Here is a 21,496-nt window from a genome sequence, read left to right as displayed (position 1 = left end):
GTTTTTGTTCATGTGTTTTGACTTTTTGCGAGATAATCCTTCTAGAGTTGAGGTAAGCATCGTGCTATATCGTAAATCGAGGGCTATTGTCGAAAAGGCGCCACCCCGCAATCAATGAGATTCCTTCAAGGGTCTTGCCAAAGCTTGCAGCTTTACAAAAGGTACCATAAAAAATTACCTATGGTGAAACTTCACCAATAAGTTGACCAATCAAAGCGACTTTGATCAGTGGAGCATGACATGTTGTTTGCAACGGAACTCAATGAAGCGTGATGTCGTTTTTCACAGATTGTGTTTGCTGTAAATTGCCACTTGGGAGGCTGTTTTGTTTTACAAATTGTAGCCTATTTGAGTTGTCAATACAAGGGTTGTCAAGTGCGGCAATTGTTTTTCTTCTCTCCATACTTCTGGTTCTATACTTTTTGTTTCAACCAACTAGTTGCTTTGACTGGATTCAACAAATTTAGCAAGGAATAGGCCGCTAAACTGAAATTGTTCTAATCCAATTGCTTGCAGGCTACATGAGGAAATTGCTAAATCTGCCGCAGGCTTAACTTCTTGAAACATCACTAACTCTACTTGCTCTAGCAACCACTGGTAACTAGCCTAAATGGCAGGCCCAAATAGCCGGAACGCTTTGAGCCAATTATCTGAAGGCAACATGCGCAATTCCACATGCGTTGCAAGAGCCAGCTGTTCTGGGCACAAACGAGTGCTTTTTGCAATTGAGTAAATAAAAAAAAACTGCAAAATATCGTACAAACTGTAAATCGAACACCTAAACATTGCTTCGATTTTGTTACATGTACAGTTATTTGCAGGGCTGCGGAGTGAGGGGGATTTTGGTGCGTCCGGAGTGGTTAAGGGCCGGGGTCGTTAAAAAAAAGCCAACTTCAACGTGATACAAAACGATGAACAACAAAGTTTTGTTTGCAGTATTTATAGTAGAAGAAAAATGAAATGTAAATTGGCTTTCATGAAAGCAGACTGTTCATTAATAAACCGAATCCTCATATTTACTTTCGCTATGTTGATGACATCTTTGCCATTTTCGACAATGAGGATTCTACAATCTTTTTCTGCATCGGCTGAATTCACTTCATCTTGCATTAAAATTCACGCAAGGAAAGGAAACAAACAGGACATCACTCTTCCTAGATATTCCTGTCAAAGCTTCTCCCACTAGTTTTCTCACTTTTGTTTACCGAAAACCCACATTCACTGGCCAATACGTACGTTGGAACTCCTTTGCCTCCAACAAACGTAAAATCAACTTTATTTCAACTCACACAGAGCACTTAACCTGTTCCAAATGCAAACTAAAATCTGAACTGGATAAAACTCGATCAATTATGAAGCAAAATGGCCGCACCACGTTGTGAACACTGCGATTTCTAAAACTATCAGCCAATTCTCGTCTTCACAATTCAGCCCACAAAAAATGTCGTTTACATGAAACTGCCGTGGCTGGGCTCTCAGGCCTACCATCAAATTTAGCAACGTAATTTACCAAGTGCCACCGCGAGAGTATGTACGAAGGCCGCAAGTTCCACCACCTGCAGGAACGAATCAAACATGTCCCGAAAATAATTAGAGAAGGAAACAATACAACCAGAACCCAACCACATCACACATACAAAACTGTAAATGACAAAGAATGTGCTTTGAACATTCGACTCGAAATGTTTTCAGTTTTCCTTTTTCATTCAGAAATGTTTTCAGTTTGCAGCACTGGAAGCAATCATTATAAAACTATCGATCCAGTCATATGCCGCCGAAAGGAATTCGTTTATGCCTAAAAACTTCTTTCGTTAATTTGGATTCTTCTAATTAGTGGGATATACATTTCGTGTTTCTTCTACGATAAATACTTCACCACTTTTAGTTTTATTTTATTCTGACTTAAGCTCCTGAAGAGAGTCAGACGAAAAACTGCAGCTTCAAGTTATGTGCAACTTTCCACTCGTAATTTTCAATTTTGTAATAAAAATCAACTCTTCAATTACAGTACACGCTGGTATCTTGAAAACTTTACGTGATAAGAGCAAATCTGACATCAGAATTGAAATGAGCGGCCCACCTTCAGCTGTCAACAGTTATTTTCATAATCTGATTAACAAAATTGTTGACCAGTATAATCTTTCATAAAAGATTAGTTATCACAAAATTGGTTACCTTTTCAACAAGCGATGCTGAGGTCACAGAGAATACTCCATTGATGTTGATTCGAACTTTGACCTTGATCTTTGACGCGTCACTTTCCTTTGTTGGGATTACGTTTGAAATCAGAAATGTGCCTAGTCAAAAACGGGATATTAAGAAGGCAAAAGCTCAGTTCAGTGGGCCATAGCCCTCAAAAGGGCCGTAGGCATGTAACATGGTTTTAAGCAACAAATTTATATTTTAACATTTAACCGAAACTTATCAGAATTGCAAAATGCATTTCAACGCTGCAAATTCAAAACCTAGGTTCTGTTCCCACGAAACTTAGGTCACGCTTCCTGTTTAACCAATGTCACTCACACAGAATTTAGCTGTTAAAACACATCTGTATTTCTAAAGCGACACAACTATGTAACCGGTTTTGCTTTCATAACTCTCACGATAGGCTATTACTGATAAAAAGGTATTACCGCTATATTATGAAATAAGCGGGAAATTGAAAAAGGCTTACACTCAGAAATAGACTTGCAAAGCGAACGGACTGAACACCAGAACAAGAAGGTTGAATTTACGACGGGAGAATGTCGCGCATCTGACACCCGTCTCAACAAACTAAATTGGTTAGGCATTTTTCTCAATTCCCCGAATAGCAAAATTGTAACTTTGATTAATAATAAAATATATTTAATATTCCATTTCATTTGTTAAATTTTTATAGGAAATCATACCCAAGACAGACAGAAAGCCTAAATTATCCTTTTTTAATTAGAGACTTAGAGTCACTCAATAACCAAAAGACAGAAAGCCTAAATTATCTTTTCAGTAAACCAAAAGCCAGCTTCAGATAGCCAAAACCCTACACTAGGAGACTTAGATAAGGTAAAACCCTACACTAAGGTAGCTTAAGATAACCCAAAACCCTACAGTCGAACCATGGCTCTCGCCACTCGGCTATGCAGCTGGATATGTAAGAAAAAAAGCAGATTAGATCCAATTACTGCCAGGTTGTAAATTGTGGTACTAGTTCATCAAAACGCTCCCGCTGTGTTACCAGTGGTGATGCTTACCTATATCTGCGACAGGATAGCTAATGTCAGAGGAATTCGTGTATTTGGCTTGGACAAGAAAGTCCTCCTTGCGATAAAAGGTTAAGAGCTTTGAAAAGGGCGTCTGGTGATGAACTGGAAAGATCTCCATGACCCTGAATGGAAATGTTAATAAAACGGCAACCCCACGAGTATTCGTGGGCAACGTAAACACTAGAACAGTGTTTCGTAACTTTTTTTTACTTTTGGGCGCACCGGGTGAAGAAAGCAAAGGCAAAATTTTTTAAGGTATACCGATATTTCTCTTGAATTGCTTGCAACTTTTTGTCACATAGGCCCCACAGCTGCATTTACTTTAAAGTACAGTATGCTTAATGAAATAAGCTAAAAGAAAAAAAAAAAAGAAAAATAAAGCCTTTAATATTACAATAATTTCAAATTATGAAAACACACAGCACAACATTTGGTTAAAAATATTTGGATTTGACTTCAACAAAATATCACACGTGGTCATTTAATAAATTAATGAACCGAACAGACCAACAGAAACTGAGAGCACACCAAAACCATGCAGTCTGAAAATCGCAAATTATTAATAAGAACTGGCACACAGTTTTAATTTTAATTACAAATAGTTTTCAGTGGTGTTTTTATTAAACTACCTAATGAAATAGACAATTTAATGTAAGATTTGCGCTTGGTGGGACTTAGCTATTTTGAGTCAACTTTAGAAAAACATGCTGTCTCCCCTGCAGTCCTTAAGCCGCCACTGCATCCATTAGTTATTTTGTAAATGTCCGTCAAATAAGAGTTGAAAAATTAAATTTGTTGCCTCAGATTTAGTAAACATTCTTTCTGTCCTTCATACTAAAAATAATATAAATTTTTTTTAAATTAAAATTCAATTTCCTTGCGGCATACCTGGCAACCTTCCACGGCGTACCAGTGCATCACGTCGCACCGGCCGCTGCACCAGAATAATGACAAACATACACAAAGAATTCCTTACCTACAAATTTTATTTAAAAAATAGTGACTACGTTTCCAATGAAGAACAAAAGGCAAAACAACAGAAAGTATTCGTGACGCAAGCGGCTGGATAAGTGGATATAGGAATGAAACAATACTAGAATGATTCGGTCAACTCACCCCTCCTCCTCTAACGGCGCCTTCCATGTCAACGTAACAGAGTAGGGGCAGCATTCTATGACAGTGAAGTCACGGACTTTGAAGGTGGGAGAAAGCATGGCACACTGTCATGTACAACAAGTAATAGAATTAAAATAAATCTTAGTTTCAAATAAAACAGCCAAATCGTGGCATTGTTTGTTGTCGTTTGAGCCTTTATCTTTTTCCTTCTCTTCCAGATTCGAGATAAGTCTCTAGAGTACATAGTGACCTCAAAAAAACAACCAGTTTTAGTCTTTTAAGAATAACCAATCAGAAAGCAGCGAAGAGACATATTAGTCTTCGAGTCAGCTGCTCCCATAATTTTCACATGCCGTTAAAAGTCTTCTTTGCGGAGAAACTAACCAAGTTGAATATTCGCAAGCAAGAAGATTTTTCAGTGGCGCGTGAGACAGACATGTTACCATGTGTGAAGCACCAGTGAATTATTATTGGTGTTGTTGGCATTGTAGATATAGCAACTATTAAAATTGCGGCAAAACTAAAAAAAGCAATTACATACAGGGTCATCAATAATTAACATTTTAACTTCAAACAACTGTATTTAACAAATGGTAGACAATTTTTGAGTAATAAACATATAATACTGTGAAGAAAGGGGCGTTCTTCCCGGCTATCAGCACAAGGCTGAGCACTCACTAGTACAGCGAGCAGCTGCGATTCGCCAACCATAACGGTGTAGCTTCCACGCTAGCCATTCAGACCATCCAATCAACAATATGTTTCTCGGCAGCCGATTTGTAGCAAGAATTGACAGCGATAGACACGTGTTTCGCCAATGAGGCTGGGCTCATCAGTATCGCACCGTATTCTGCCACAAATTTATTCGACCACCGCTTTACCAGTCAGTTTAACTCTTATCTTTGTGGAAACAAAGAAAGAGCCAACAAAACCAGCAGGCGCCAGGGCAGAGGACATTCTGAAGAAAGGGGCGTTCTTCCCGGCTATCAGCACAAGGCTGAGCACTCACTAGTACAGCGAGCAGCTGCGATTCGCCAACCATAACGGTGTAGCTTCCACGCTAGCCAGGTTACTAGTGAGTGCTCAGCCTTGTGCTGATAGCCGGGAAGAACGCCCCTTTCTTCAGAATGTCCTCTGCCCTGGCGCCTGCTGGTTTTGTTGGCTCTTTCTTTGTTTCCACAAAGATAAGAGTTAAACTGACTGGTAAAGCGGTGGTCGAATAAATTTGTGGCAGAATACGGTGCGATACTGATGAGCCCAGCCTCATGGGCGAAACACGTGTCTATCGCTGTCAATTCTTGCTACAAATCGGCTGCCGAGAAACATATTGTTGATTGGATGGTCTGAATGGCTAGCGTGGAAGCTACACCGTTATGGTTGGCGAATCGCAGCTGCTCGCTGTACTAGTGAGTGCTCAGCCTTGTGCTGATAGCCGGGAAGAACGCCCCTTTCTTCACAATGTCCTCTGCCCTGGCGCCTGCTGGTTTTGTTGGCTCTTTCTTTGTTTCCACAAAGATAAGAGTTAAACTGATTGGTAAAGCGGTGGTCGAATAAATTTGTGGCAGAATACGGTGCGATACTGATGAGCCCAGCCTTATGGGCGAAACACGTGTCTATCGCTGTCAATTCTTGCTACAAATCGGCTGCCGAGAAACATATTGTTGATTGGATGGTCTGAATGGCTAGCGTGGAAGCTACATCGTTATGGTTGGCGAATCGCAGCTGCTCGCTGTACTAGTGAGTGCTCAGCCTTGTGCTGATAGCCGGGAAGAACGCCCCTTTCTTCAGAATGTCCTCTGCCCTGGCGCCTGCTGGTTTTGTTGGCTCTTTCTTTGTTTCCACAAAAATAAGAGTTAAACTGACTGGTAAAGCGGTGGTCGAATAAATTTGTGGCAGAATACGGTGCGATACTGATGAGCCCAGCCTTATGGGCGAAACACGTGTCTATCGCTGTCAATTCTTGCTACAAATCGGCTGCCGAGAAACAAACATATAATACTATTGTCAAATAAATAAATATTTAGGAAAATCAAGTTCTACTCAATGTGTCCACCATTTGCGTCGATAACAAGTCAGAGACTCTACGAAAAGGACCTGCAAGAGTCATGAATAACTCTTTAAGGTATTTTGGTCCTTTCTTTTTTCAGATTAGCCTTCAGCGCTTCCAAACTTTGGTGGTGCTTAGTCGAAACCTTGCTCTCTAGGTAAGACCAGATACCAAAGTCTGGGGGGTTCAGGTCTGGGGATGAAGGAGGCCATTCTTCCTTTGAAATAAAGAACGGCAATTTGGCTGAAAGCCAGTTTCACTTTTTCTTAGCTGCGTGTGAAAGGGCAGAATCTTGTTGGAATGACCAATTACGTTTTTTGAAGTGTTTCTTTACCCAAGGCAACAATGAACCCTCAAGAATATCATTTCGGTAGTTTTCTTGGTTCAATTTCACTCCTTGGTCCTCAAAAATCAATGGACTCCCTCCTGATTCGTTGATGCGGCCCACACCATCACTGATGCCGTCCCTTGTCTGCCTTCGAGTGACTACCCGGGGTTCCACGTCACCATCTCTTGACCAAACACGATCATTCTGACTTAAAATGATGCTAGACATCAAAATTCTTCTCATCGCTGAACACAGGTTTGGCAGCATGCCTCCTTCAATGCGTGAGAGCAGAATTCTGGCTGTGGAGAGACGTTTCTCAATAGTATTGGCATTTAGCAACTGTTTCTTCATGCGTTTGAATGGGCTCATCTTCAAATCCTTCTTGAGAACTATGAACAACTGAACAGTGAACATGGTTCCATAGGCCACGTTTGCCTCCTTTGCCACATTTTGAATGGATCTCTTGGGATTTCTTCTCACCTTTTCTCTGGTTGCTTATATCAATTTTGAAGTTCTGGCGCTTCGAGAGCGATCTTGGCCAGGTCAATTTTTTATCTTTCCAGTTTCTTTGTGCCCTTTGAGAATTCTCCAGACCAACATTCTGTTAATTTTTAAGTCCTTGCAAATATCACTCCTTGACTTGCCCGATTTGAAAAGCTCTACAATAGCTATTCTTTTATTCAAATTTTCATTCATGGGCTATAAAATTTAGGCCTAAAAATATAAAATCGAGAAATATTCAATTTATTAACATTGTAAGGCTATGTGAACACGTGTCTATCGCTGTCAATTCTTGCTACAGATCGGCTGCCGAGAAACATATTGTACGGCTAAATTTTCATGTTAAATACAGTTGTTTGAAGTTGTAACGTTAATTATTGACGACCTTGTAATACTCTTCTGAAAGGTGGACACTGGACAAGGACTGGGACTGTTCAAACAGAGCGATCTTCCTGGTGTCAGCACTACGCAATGTGTCAGTCTCTGCATTCAATCACAGCCTAAGTTCAGAAAGATATCATTTTTTTTGCAAAAACAAGTGGATACCAACAAAAACTGTCCACATTTTTAAAAAGTGGCTTGGGGCAGACGAGCAGTTATCCATTGAAAATGAAAAGCTGCTACCAACGCTTTTGGTTTCAGTGAGATTCAGTGTTTAATTTCGAAATAAACGTGTAAAAATCTTCGCCCAAAGTGTCATTTAGAATCGATGTCAAGTCAATTCCAAGTGTCAAACTGCTTTGTCTTGAATTGCCAGTGTTAAGGGTAAGTCTTCTGTTGCTAGCAAACTACATGTTGTCCATCAGGAATCATGTAAAACGGTTTACAAGTTGTCGTGAAGCTATACACTATTGTAGGCAGTTGCTAAATCTATAACAGTAGCAGATTTATTGTTTATACTGCACAATGTTATTGATATCTTGGCTAAGAGAGTAACTTGTTCCACAGGGGGTATCCACGCAGAAACCAAGGACACTTCTTCATAAAATTGTTGGTGACGAGAATGAATTGCCGCAGACTACGTAACGTAAACCCAAAAACAAAATTGAACTACCAAAAACGAAGCGTTTCATTTTGATGCAAGGCATTCGGGAGATGGTTAATTTAGAAAGCAGCAACTGGAAATTGGTGGTAATTGGTCAACATTGCTGCGATATCGTATAAGACCATTCTGTATATTAATCAACTGCACTATGCAAACAAACGAAAATAACTGAAGCAAACATAATTATGCAGTTTATGTGCATGACTTTATAAGGTGCATGACCCGTTGTGCGTTTCATCTTTGCATCAAACCCGTCCCGCATCAAAATGTTCCATTCCTACCCACTCACCTGCAGAGCACATCCTCGTGCTACGGCTTCATCAGCGTTTAAGGTCGTACTTGGGTCCATTTTGAAGGTCTGTTGAATAATCTGCTTGACCACAGGCATCCTTGTCGCACCACCAACAATCTCAATCGAATAAATATCTTCGCTTTTCAATTCTGCAAAACGGACTTTTTAATCCTAGCCAACAGTTTTCCAATGAAAATAGAAAACCACGTCTTGCCAGTGTTGAGGGTGAATCTTCTGTTGCTGGTAATTTAAATGATGACGTAGTATTTATCAGCGATTCAAAAACTCTGCAAGTATGCAAACTCTACAGGATTAAACTTTAGGAGATCCTTTCTGAAACTGCAACCCAACCCAAAGAACTACAACAAGCACCACACTGCAGTACCAGTTTGTATAACCTATGACGCTCAGATCATGTCAACATTAGACAACATTAGACAGATCATGTCAACACAAGTTTCAATAAAAAAACTCACTCGTATCAGCCAATATCTTCAGTAAAGGAACCTCTACTCGAGCTATCAAAGAAGAAGCCATTTCCTCAAATTGTTTCCTGAAAATATACCATTGTAAGATGTACGTTTGACGTACCAGCGTGTGCATAGCTTAGTCCTGATAGCCGTGAAAAATTGCCCCTTTCTACTTTGTAACCTTGCATACAACTGATTGATGGTTTTCGAAACACGAAGTGCCACTGGTTGAAAATTTTGTGCGATGCTCTTTTCTTTCGTGTGAGGCAGGATTGTTCAGACTTCAGGGCAGGTGATGGAAACCCAGGTAAGTGTAACTCACCTGCCCTGTTCGTCCAGTGCTGCTATGCCATCCATTCCATTTGGCACCTTGTAAATGGGACATTCAAGAACAACATGGTCAGCAGTTTCTTTCTACGTGCCGCATTCACAGATTGATGAGGGAGCCAAACCCTCCTTGTGCACATTGGAATGGAAGAAGTCGACCCTGTTCGAATTCTATTGAGCTTTACCAAAGCCAGTCAGGGTAGGCCCATACCAGGATCGTCACACCACTGGGTGAGGAAGAAAACTATGGAGTTTGGCGTCAGTGGCACACAATGCTGTGTCACAAGTCCAATAAGTAATGTACTGCGCTGCGAGTATGATCATGCAGGGAATAATGGTTGGAATAATTCAAGGGCAGCAGGTACAAAGAGGTGTCTTGATTTTAATCACCGGAAAGATTCCTGAAGTGGGTTCATTGAGTTTTGCGTAGAGCAAGTGGTTAGGATGTTCTGCCTGGCAAGCCAGGTGTATAATGGCTCCCTTTACAGCTAAGCTCAGCAGGTTGGATGCCTGCAAGGATTGGTAAGTACTGTGTTGGACTTGAGCGCAGGCGACCAGTCAGAGTTGATTGCCGGCAATGAGACAGGTGTGGGCACTTTGGCACCAGGCAGGGGCGCAGTATTCAGCGGTGGAGTAAACCAAAGCCAGGTTGACAGTGTATAAGGTCTCAGCACTTGCACCCTTGGTTGTGCCTGCCAAACGTCTCAGAAAGGAGTCGCAAGATGTCAGGTTTTTGCGTAGTGATTGTAGAAGGTCGAGTGAGAGACACATCGAGTCGAGTGTTACCCCAATACCCTATAGTATGCACTGCAGGCTCTCGGCAAAACGACAAAATCTTGCCGTTGACCGTCACTTTCAGGTGATGTGCCGATGTGGACGGAACAAATGTTGATCGTCACTCTTGTTACATTTGACCACTGAATACAAAGATATACAATTTGCTAACAACTGTTCGCCGGAAAGACATCAAAACTGACTGTAGGGTTATGGAGATGTGAATAGTTTTACTCAGTTTTCTTTGTAGAAGTTATGCAATGCCATTTTGATAAACATCTTGCTTTTTCGATTATTCCAGGCTAACACCAGGTAGTTAAGACTTACATTAAGTGGCCGAAAAGGAAAGGCAGTTAATCTTTGTTTCCGCCTTCAGATTAACTACCAGCAAGGACCAGGTTTGTTACAAACCTGTTTTTTAAATAAAACCCAGTCAGCACAGGTTTTATGGGCAAAAACGTTTTTTTGGTAAAAGTGGGTTTGTGAGTAAAAATGGAATTTATTAGAGATGTACCGATATATCGGTATCGGTGATATCGGCCATTTTTTGAGTATCGGTATCGGCAAAATTTGGCCGATACTAAACACGTAAAAAAAGGCGTTTGCTGCGGATTTTCTACAGAAGCAAAGATATGAATTTTTTAAAGTAGTAACTAACGTCACATTGATGTAAAAAAATAACAACCTGTTCAAATTTTTGATAAGTCACACTCCAATGACTTCTTGCGCGCACGTTTTAACATTGGTTGCTTGCAGTGATTCTTTCACTCAAACAAAACGTTTGTTTCAGCAGTTTTGCGTTGTTCGATTCTTAAGTTGTGTAAGAAGACTCAATTTTTCCAATATTTATCATTTGTGTTTCTTTTTTACTCTCAGCAGAGTATAAAACTTGTAAAAGTTATTCATCCACACAACATCATGAATTAAATTAATATATCTCAAATCGGCATAATGACGTGACATCATCTAAACGAAACAGAAATAGCGAAGAGCAAGTATAACTATAAAAAAAAAAAAAGTGTAACGCAAATAAGCAACATCAAAAGACATAGATGTTCTTTGACTTGTCAGCAGCAAGTGGTGATAACTGTGGCTGTGGGAGTTCGTTGCGCAGCCTACTTAGCCTACTCTGACATTGTTTAAGCTTGATGAGTTTATTACAACGAAAGGTGGAAATTAAATCACAAACTGATAGAACCAGCTTACTAAAAACAACCAAGTTACATAGGTTTTTTAAACGTTTAGCAACGTAAAAACGATGCAAAATTATACATTTTTGTTACCTGGGTAGTCTTGGCCTGGCAAAAGCTTCTCAACCAAACGACAAGCGCCCTTAGGGGTACGAACTTTGACATACTGATATCCAATTCAGGCCTCGAAATTCACGGCGGACACCGCGGACATGTCTGCCGTCACAGCATGTGATGTCCGCGGGAAGTACCACCTAGATCGGTCATATTTGTCCGCCGGGAAATAACACAAGAACTGGCGATACAAACCGTCATTGCATAGCACGAACAATTGTTTCGAGAATATACGGTAATTTCCCGCGCATTCTAACGCGCATCTACAAAATGTGAATACTGTAGTGCAGTGGTTCCCAAACTATGGTACGCGTACCACTAGTGGTACGCGAAGGTCTTCCAGGTGGTACGCAAGCAACTTATCAAGTTCACACCAAACGATCGCAAACGATCTTTTAGTGATTGTCGTAAGCATCATTTTAATTCACATAAATTACGTAGAGCGTGAAATTTCATGCTATATTCCCTACTGAATTGAATTCTACTTCCTTAGTGTATTGATGCATTGGATTGTGAAACAGGGTGTCTTTGTGACGAAACAGAACGTCATGTGTTACTACCTAATAAATCCTTGAAGTCAGTTTTTGTAATAAGTTAGTTGTTCTGTGTAGCACTGTGGCGAGGTCGGTAAAAGTTTGACTAATTTTTGTTTAATATTCACGAGCGTTTAGTAACATGTCAAAACGAAAGTATAGCCCGGATTATATAAAGTACGGGTTCATAGCTATCGAACATGGAGGAGAGTCTCTGCCGCAGTGTGTAGTATGCATGAAGACTCTTGCTAATGCAGCAATGAAACCCAGCCTGCTCAAACGCCATCTGGAGACAAATCATGCAAACAAGAAGAAGCGAGATGCCAGTTACTTTCAGCGACTTGGCGAGAACGTGAAGCGGCAACGCTTGGACAAAACTGGCATTATTTACCAGAGGAAAAGGGGTATTGTCAAAGCGTCGTATGAAGTCTCCCTCCTGGTGGCTAAAAACATGAAGGCGCATACAATTGCAGAGTCTCTCATAATGCCAGCGGCGAAGATTCTGGTTAGACAAGTGATCGGAGAGGAAGCAGCTGCAAAGCTGGATAGTGTGTCCCTATCTAACAACACCGTGAAAAATCGAATAGAGGAGATGTCAGTCGATATTGCCGACCAAGTAATTGCAGGAGTTAAAGCCTCAAAGTTTGGGTTTTCAATTCAACTGGACGAGTCAACTGACGTAACCAAATGCTGTCAGTTACTTGTGTATGTTCGCTTTACGCAAGATAATTCTGTCAAGACGGAGCTACTTATGAGCCAGGATCTTCCCGGTACAACAAGAAGAAAGGATATTTTTAACGTTGTTAACGATTTTTTCAAACTGAATGAATTGGACTGGGGAAAGTTGGTTGGATGCACAACAGACGGGGCTCCGTCTATGCTTGGCCGAAATTCGGGGTTTACGGCCCATGTGAAAGCTGTGTCTCCCTACATCACCATTGTGCATTGCTTCATTCATAGATTTGCCCTTTGTGCTAAGGTGCTCCCTCCAAATATGTTATCATGCTTGCACCGAGTTATCAAGATCGTAAATTTTGTTAAATCGTCAGCCCTGAATACTCGGTTGTTCAAGCGGCTCTGTGAAGATTTAAGTTCCGACCACACTTGTCTTCTCTACTATACGGAAGTGCGCTGGCTCTCTCGAGGTAATGCAACAAGGCGTCTGTTCGAACTGCGTGAAGAACTGCTTCAATTTTGCAAGGAGAAGAATCACGATTTTCAAACAGACTTGGAGAGTGAAGAATTTATTTTGAGGTTGGCCTACTTAGCAGACATTTTTGAAGTCCTAAACAACTTCAACCTGTGGTTGCAAGGGCCCAACCGAACTGTAACAGAATTCATCTCAAAGCTTGAAGCGTTTGTTCGGAAGCTGGACCTCTGGATTAAGAATGTTGAGAACAAATGCTACGGAATGTTCAAAGTCATGGATGCTCTCGAGAACAAACCTAATGATGATATTTCCAAAGAAATTGTCTGTCATCTTTCACAACTGAAGATTGAATTGATGCATTACTTCCCGGACCTTGCATGCTGTGCTTACTCCGCGAATCCGTTCTTTGTTGATCCAGCCGATGTGCCTGTGGGAACCGGGGAACAAGAGGAGCTAATAGATATTCAAGCTGATGAGACAGCTAAAGCGAAACACAAAGAATGCTGTCCTATAAACTTCTGGCTGAGTGTGGCGTCATCATACCCTGCGCTAGCCAGTCATGCTGTTCCCCAGTTATTAATTTTTCCGTCTACGTGGGAATGCGAGCAGGGGTTCTCTGCAATGGTGACTATCAAATCGAAGCAACGGAACCGTCTTGATGCGCTGTCAGCAAAGTTATTCCTCGCATCGACCAACTGGTCGAGAAAAAACAACTTCATTCATCTCACTAAAATTGTGTTGTGATTTTGTTAATTTCAACTTGAGGGTTTTAAGTATCCCATTCCTGATTCAATGGTATTCATTAAACATTTTGCCTATCATTTTTTATGTGTGAATTCTGGAGTTTACTAATTATTGTAGGTGGTACGAGAACGTTGCATGAACCAAAAAATGGTACGCGAGTAGATAAAGTTTGGGAACCACTGCTGTAGTGTATCCCTTAGCTTCCATTCAAGGAGGAAAACTTTCGATATTTACGTTGCTTCAACGATTGAATCAGTATAAAAAAGGTAAATTCTTCGCTAAGAAACAATGGGAGTAAAGGCACTTCTGCACGAATCAGCACAACTTTGTTCAAGATTTACATCACAATTTACGCTTTGATCTTCGAGTAATATTGTTAAGGCAAGGTTGGTTACAAAATTAGATTAGCCAATATATACGAGTAATCTATTACAGCAAGATGCAGCAAATTTGTTAAGTTTTGGTATTATAGTAAGAAAGAAAAGGCCCAAGAAAAATTCACTTTCGCTCACATGACACGCAAAAATAAACTTAAAGAAAAGAGCCTGTGAAACTTTGTACAGCAGAAAATAGTAGCGTTAGTGTAGCTTTCCTACTCGTGCCCAGAGCATTGTGACGCAAGAAGCCACACGACCTCGTTCGGTAGAAGTTAATTAGTTATGCGACGTATTGAGCAGCTACACGGCGCTTTGACTCTTCAAGCGCACGCAGTTGGTCTGATGAAAGCCCTTCAGACTTCAGAGTGACTTCGCTGAAATTTTTAAAAGCCTTCAAAATCGTAACTATAGTTCTCAAATGGCGAAGAATTATCAAGATAAAGTGATTAAGCATGACGATCGACGCTAAAACTGGTGTGTCCGCCGTGAGACTTAATTTGTCCGCCGAGATAGCTGCTCAGACCGGACACGTTTGTTAGGGATGGGCAATTCAGAATACCGAATCCAGAAGGATTCGGATCCTAAACTATCCGAATCCAAAACGGCAATAAAACCGGGTAATAAGATTCGGTTTTAAAGATATGCATAAGTCTTGTGCAAGCTGTCAGCTGGAGACAGTGAACTGAAAAAAGTGTGGTTTACGCACGCAAACGTTTAAAAACATTGTGCACGCGTTGTGCGCGCACGGCGCATGCAACTTTACGTCACTCGCTCGCATGAGCAATCAAAGAAACTAAGCGTGCAATTTTCTTCACGCTTTGTACACATGCACAATCGTGCAATGCTTTTTTTCAATCCACGTGCGTATGCGACTCTGCGATAGTTTGACTGGATGCACCCTGCTAAAGGAGTTGGCTCTGAAACACCTCAGCATACCTGCCACATCAGCATCTTCCGAGCGATTCTTTTCGACCGCGGCTTGACGGAAACTAAGCTGCGCTCCCGTTCAGCGTTGCCAGATGGGGAAATAGAATATCAAATTAAAAAATTCTGGTGAAATTTAGAGGTCTTTATTGCCAAGCTTTTTGACATTGGAACCAGATAACTTTTTGGTGAAATCTGGTGAAATTTTCCCTACTCAATTTTTTTCAAGAAAGTTTTTTCAATTTTTTTAAACTTTTTAGCAATAGGCTATAATCCCTGCTCGTATAGAAAACGTTTTGCAAGAGGTTTGCATATGGATGATGGCAGTGTCTTATGTCTTAAAAACTATTTGTATTTAAGCGAAATTGCTTTATTTAGGGTCAGGGCCGTAGCCAGACCGCAGAGCAAGGGGGGGCAATTTTTTTTTAGGGGGGCCGAAAAATTTTTTCGGGCAAAATCATTATAATTGTAGCTGTTGCTCGAGAATGTTGGGATTTTGCCAGGGGGTCGAATTTTTTTCAGGGGCGGGGGGCGATGCCCCCCTGGCTCCTGGCTGGTTACGGGCCTGTTTAGGGTGTTTTAAATATCTGGTGAAATTTTAGTTACTTTTTGTTGCCAAGCGGCTTCCATCATCTGGCAAAACTGCTCCCATTTGGCTGGAAGTCATTTAGAATGCCTTAATGTGTTGCATTGCAACAAACATTTACTTTGGTTGTGTAGCTTTTGTGTCTGAAATTTTTTACTTTTTGTGTTGCTGGAGCCCGGAAGTTAATAGGATTTGGTATTCTGGATTCGATTCTGGATTCGGTTTAGTATTCCGGAATAATTCTGGAATAGTGAATTATTCTGAATTGCCCATCCCTACGTTTGTCCGCCCTCAACAAAAACGAATTTCGAGGCCTGCAATTGAACGAACCCGAACCATCAGATGTTAGGTTGTCCGTCCAATTGTGACCATTTCAGCATTCAGCCAGAGAGTTGTTTATTACGGTACTTTAAACTGTTTTTGGTAATTACACAACAAACAAGAGCAATAGCAGTGGTGGGAAGTTGCATTTTTCCTTTGTTCCGAGAAATGCAACCTTGATGACATCATGAACAACGTAGCTTCTGATTGGTTGATGGTTCGTGGTTCAATGGGATATCAGTATGTTAAAGTGCCTACCGCCCTTAGGTTGCACATTACTTGTCGAATAGTGTTTGTACGACTACACAAATGACTTGGTTTACATTTTACATCTTATTATCAATTACGATAGCCTATTTGGAGAGTTTGCGCAAACCCTTTATTAATTTTTCAGAAACCCCAATTATGATGTAATGTTTCTTCCCTTATACCCCAGTCCTCAATCACGGTGGCCTTTCATTACTAAAACCTACTATTATGACACAACAATGAGTTGGGATTAGATTCTTGAATCTTCAAGTGCCAAGGACTTCCAAATCCGTCCATTGTCACTCATAATGATGTAATAATGCCCCCTTGGGCACATAATGTTGCTCATTTGAAGTTCCCCTTGCTCCTCTATAATTTGCCAAAGTTGGTTGGTCTTGTGGCGTATTTTGGAATTTATTTACTATAAGCGCCAAACTTGAACACAACTAATTTTGAATTTAGGGGATTTTTTGGTTTTAGACTAATTTGTCACTGTGTCACTGTCAGTCGCGGTGGTGCCACGGCTTGTGTTTTAGCACAAAATCTTGTGGTTTTACATTTGATCTTGTGCTTTAAGTTTTACCTTATTTACATAAAACTAATAAAAAAAGCTTTGAATTGGCATAGCTTTTTTTAATAGTTTTATGCAAATAAGGTAAAACTTAGCATTTGGTATAATTACTTGCAAATACCAAAATTGCTTCTTTTTGTAACCCTAAAGTATCGGCCAAAATATCGGTATCAGCCTAAAAAAGTGATATCGGTATCAGCCAAAATAGTGGTATCGGTACATCTCTAGAATTTATCACATGAAATTAGCCAATATAAGATTACCATGTTGAAGTTTCTCACTTAAAAAAAAACATGCTACAACCCTGACAAGAACACATGTCAATGCCATGGCAACAAGGCAGCCGTATGAACTAGAAGATAGATGGAAAATAAAATAAAATAATCAAGTACAGTGGGAAATTGTTAAAAAAAAACAACAAACAAATCAGATAATTATTTTCAAATAAATTCACCACACAAAGGCAAGTCCTTGCAGCAACAGATAAGAGGCTTCCTTGTTTCCACTCGTACAGTCACTAACATAGCAGCAAAGCACGACAAGGATTCAAGCAGTTTCTATTTCGTTTAAATGTGCTGTCATCAGGTCATATTCCTGCTTGAATGAAGTATATCGTACAACATCGCTCAAGATTTGTGCACAAGTGGCAGCCATAGCAATCTATATAGGTGGCAGCTTACCTGTCTACAGAACCTTGTACATCCTTGTCGTTCATCAGGCATTCGATATTAAGCGTCATTTTGCCGGCATTGGAAGACAACTGCTTTTTCAACTTCTCGCACTCTGCAAGGAGTCGTAACTCAGCTCGCTTGTTTGTTTTCACATCGATGCGGTACCTTTCCTTGAAGATGAAGAAAATAAAAGTCAAAAGACAATTTACAAACACTAGAACTGGGCAATCATTGTAACATCGATCATGACCAAGTTTTTGGTAAGGTGATGGCTCAAACAGGCACAAGTAATGTACACAGAAGTGTTCTGCGCTGTGCATATGACAAGTGATATTAAAACAAACATAAGATAAAACAGTAAAATACTGGTTCGTAATCTTTGCATGGCAAACTTCAACGATACTTTCCACATTTTAACCGAACACAATTATAACACATAAGATAAGCTAAAAGCTTGCAATCAAAACATCGCATTGTCACACATCGCACTTTTTCTAGCCAAATTACCACCGGTGATCTTGCCAGATAACGTCACCTCACTAAGAAACATATCTGGCATTGTTACAAATCATCACAGACTGTGCAAAGTATATATATGTCAAGCGAGGCTCAGTAAAGGGTATGAAACTATGTCACCTTGCACAACATCGTTTTCTGGAGAGCGTTTTGCAGTGGTGAATACCGGTAATTAAAACCAGATTACAATAGCTTATTTTTGTATCACAGAAGTGAAGTGATTTATTAAAATGAATGTTACCATTCTAAGAGCAAAGTCAGCAAACATACCCAGTGCCACAAATTACAGAATTTAAAAGCATTGCGCAAGTTCCAGCTCAAAACGTACGTTTGAAAAATCATAATGGTATTGAAAAAAACTAGGCCTTTATCTACAATTCTACATGGTCATAACAAGCTGATTAACATTTCTGTTGCAGCTTTGTTTAAAGTTTGTGGAGTTTTTACAACTCAACAGCACTTTTGTTGTCCTCTTAAATTGGCTGCATTGAAATCCAAGGGTTGGGGTTTGGTACTAGTGCTAGTCGTGTGAATGCACTTTAACTACTTGTACTTACCTTAAACACTTGAGCAAAATGTTCCATTAACACACAATCAAAGTCTCTTCCCCCAAGATAGGGATCAAATGACGTGGCTAGCACCTACATCAGTAAATCAATGTTAGCTTGAAGTCATTAACACATGTCTATGCTTTGTTTGTAATCAAGTGGCAACACTGCTTGTCATTATGATATATTTGCTGGTAGGCTATATTTGCTTCTATGCAATAACTTGCACACAATACATAGTCAATTAACTTGCAACATGGGTGTGCAACCTGCGGCCACAAAGCGAAAATATATGGCCTAGGCTTGTTTCTGGCAAACCACAAAAGCTCTGCAATGAAACACATTAATCCAATAAAGTTGTCAAACTTTTCCGTAGTAACCGTAATTCTGTTTTAGAATAATCTTTACTCTACGTTTTACTGCTGCGCTGTGCTAAGGTGCGTTGGCTAAGCAAAAGCCGCGTGTTCAGACGATTTTGTGATCTGAGGGTGGAGGTCAAAGATTTTTTGAAAATTAAGGCAACCAGTCCATGAAATGGAAAACGAAAGCTGGTTGTATGAATTAGTTTTGTTGATTGATATAGCTATACACCTGAATGACCTAAATACAAAGCTGCATCCAAACAGCCAGTATGCAAATGACATGTGTGGGCGAATAAAAGAATCGAGACACTTTTAAGAAAAACGCACTATATCCACAGAATACATGCTTGTTTCTTCAAGTTCCCAGGCCCGGGTCTAACAATATCCCATGGACTTCCCTGTTAACGCTACTGACAGCAGTCAATGGATTGTGTGTTCATCAAGCGACCGACACACACAATCCCTGGTAATCTTGTTTTGCATGAAAAAAGGTGCATTATATGGTAATACAGTAGAACTCGCCTAATTCGGAACTGGTTACCAAAACATGATCCATTCTATTAACAATTTTTTGTTAACTGCGAAGCAAAACTTATCGAATATTTGAAGCAAGAAAACACAAGCTGCAAAAGAAACAAAACACTAACCTACAAGTGGAAGTAAAATGCTGTCATGTGATTATGAGTCATAATCAAAACGAAATTAAATGTAAAGATGTGTGGATTAAATGAAACAATAGCAGTAATCTTAAAATAATAATACGTTTGATATCACGTCACGTTGCATTTTCAAAACCGAAAAAACCAAGTTATCAAATTTGATCTCAATTGGAAACACTAGTTTGTAAGTTGCGTTCCTTGCCAAATGTTGAATAACTTTTGGGTCAAATTAAGTGTTTGGTGAAAAAACTGTGATAGGAAGTAAAAACCGATTGGTCTAAGCAAAACCATCTGCATAAAGGAAAGATACCATCAATCGATGAAACAAAGTTTACACAAAACAGTCAGATGGTGCGATGAAACGGCCCTGCGACAGGTCAAACCGGGCCAATTGTCTCATGCCAGAATGTCGTGCACCAAGTTAGATTACCTTCAACTTTCCTTTATTGAATGCCACTGCTGCAACCTGCATGGCGGAATGGCCAATATCCACAAAGACCACAACTCGCGGTTTCTCTTCCGATGGTGGAAGGTCTTGCTTGTAGATTCCATAGGCCAAAGCCACTGAACAGAAATTGCTTGCATCAGTGATTATCATGCGAATATTTAGCTAGAAGCTATTGTATGTATCAGAGCTCGAATGTATCAGAGCTCGAAATAGTTTCATGATAAACACTCTCTCGTATTGGTTACTTGCAATGAAACTGCTAAGGCAGCAAAGAAACAAACTTATTTTTAAACACCCTTTAACAAAAGTGTTATTCTTGAGCATAGAAAGTAAAGATGGTTCCATACTTGTTTCAAGTGTTGGTATGAAAGCAGCATTATCAAATTGAAACTTGGGCATGAATTGTGTTACTTTGTGAATTGTTATATATGTACTATTTGTCATAGTTACACAATTGCGTTCCTTTCATATAATAACGGTTACTGCCCTCTAATGTCCAAAATACTAAAAAATAACAACAAAAGTGAACTCTTCAGCCTTGAAAATGGGGGGATAGACATCAGTTTTACATCATTTGGTCAGGAGATATCGTCAGTTATGTATTGGCCACTAGAGGAGGTATTGCGCTAGGGAGAGCACAAAATTACTTTCATCTTGGCTCCCCTTGGCCCAATTTAAACAATTTTTTTTATCAATTGCGCAGAATGAGGAGCATCTTTTCAAAATAAGTATACTGTCATATCTAAAATGTAGCTCCATCTAGTGGCAAATTTGTGTAAATGCTCAATCTCCTAACTTAGAAAACGACTAGGTGGCTAAACTTTATTGAATTTACATATAAACTTCCAGAAGTTATTTTCTAAGCTAACCTTAACCACAGGGGTTCCCAACCTTTTTTACACCGTGGCCCCTTTTGAAAATTTTGAAAAATCAATGGCCCCCCTATATTTTTCAACCTTTTAAAAAAATTAAGAAACGTCATTTTAATTAAAAAACTTGTTTATATATACAGTAACCGGTAGTTAGAATGATAAAGTGATATTAATACAACACCCAATAAACATGGTAGCACATTAATTAATTATTACATAGGATGTGATGGTTGAACTTGTTTTTGCTCTGACAATGTCTTAATTGCTGGTTTGGTGGTGGAAAGAGCAAGCCGCATGTCACATTGAATATCCAAGACACTGCGCTGCTTTGTCTTGAGAAGTAACATTGTTGAAAACCCACGTTCACAACGATATGATGACGGGAAAGGCAACAGCAATGGCATGACAATTTCATTATGCTAAAATTCAATGATGTTTATTAGTCTCACAGCAGCCGCAACTGTTTACAACTTTACATAGAAATCTTATATTATTATTTTTGAAACAGCCGGAAATTAA

The 21,496-nt window shown here is 39.9% G+C and overlaps 2 protein-coding genes and 1 pseudogene across 2 annotated transcripts in view; 2 read left to right on the top strand and 1 right to left on the bottom strand.

The window, feature by feature from the left end:
- Window positions 1-21,496, bottom strand: part of LOC145771935 (heat shock 70 kDa protein 4L-like) — a 55,759-nt gene that overhangs the window by 14,820 nt on the left and 19,443 nt on the right. Inside the window, exons 6-13 of the mRNA XM_082583705.1 lie at window positions 20,088-20,221; window positions 18,646-18,729; window positions 17,582-17,742; window positions 9,048-9,124; window positions 8,569-8,720; window positions 4,359-4,462; window positions 3,231-3,364; window positions 2,176-2,297 (exon numbers count right to left, since the gene is read on the bottom strand). Coding sequence (XP_082439831.1) covers window positions 2,176-2,297; window positions 3,231-3,364; window positions 4,359-4,462; window positions 8,569-8,720; window positions 9,048-9,124; window positions 17,582-17,742; window positions 18,646-18,729; window positions 20,088-20,221 — 968 coding nt within the window. The remainder of the gene's footprint in view (window positions 1-2,175; window positions 2,298-3,230; window positions 3,365-4,358; window positions 4,463-8,568; window positions 8,721-9,047; window positions 9,125-17,581; window positions 17,743-18,645; window positions 18,730-20,087; window positions 20,222-21,496) is intronic.
- Window positions 12,122-12,708, top strand: LOC145771705 (zinc finger BED domain-containing protein 5-like). Its single transcript, XM_082583433.1, has 2 exons — window positions 12,122-12,648; window positions 12,705-12,708. Exons 1-2 carry the CDS (start codon window positions 12,122-12,124, stop codon window positions 12,706-12,708), a joined length of 531 nt encoding a protein of 176 aa, XP_082439559.1.
- Window positions 12,731-13,860, top strand: LOC145771936 (zinc finger BED domain-containing protein 5-like; annotated as a pseudogene).

This window comes from Aplidium turbinatum, chromosome 6, assembly GCF_918807975.1.
Source record: "Aplidium turbinatum chromosome 6, kaAplTurb1.1, whole genome shotgun sequence".
Taxonomy (NCBI): Eukaryota; Metazoa; Chordata; class Ascidiacea; order Aplousobranchia; family Polyclinidae; genus Aplidium; species Aplidium turbinatum.
This window is presented reverse-complemented; position numbering and strand designations above follow the sequence as displayed.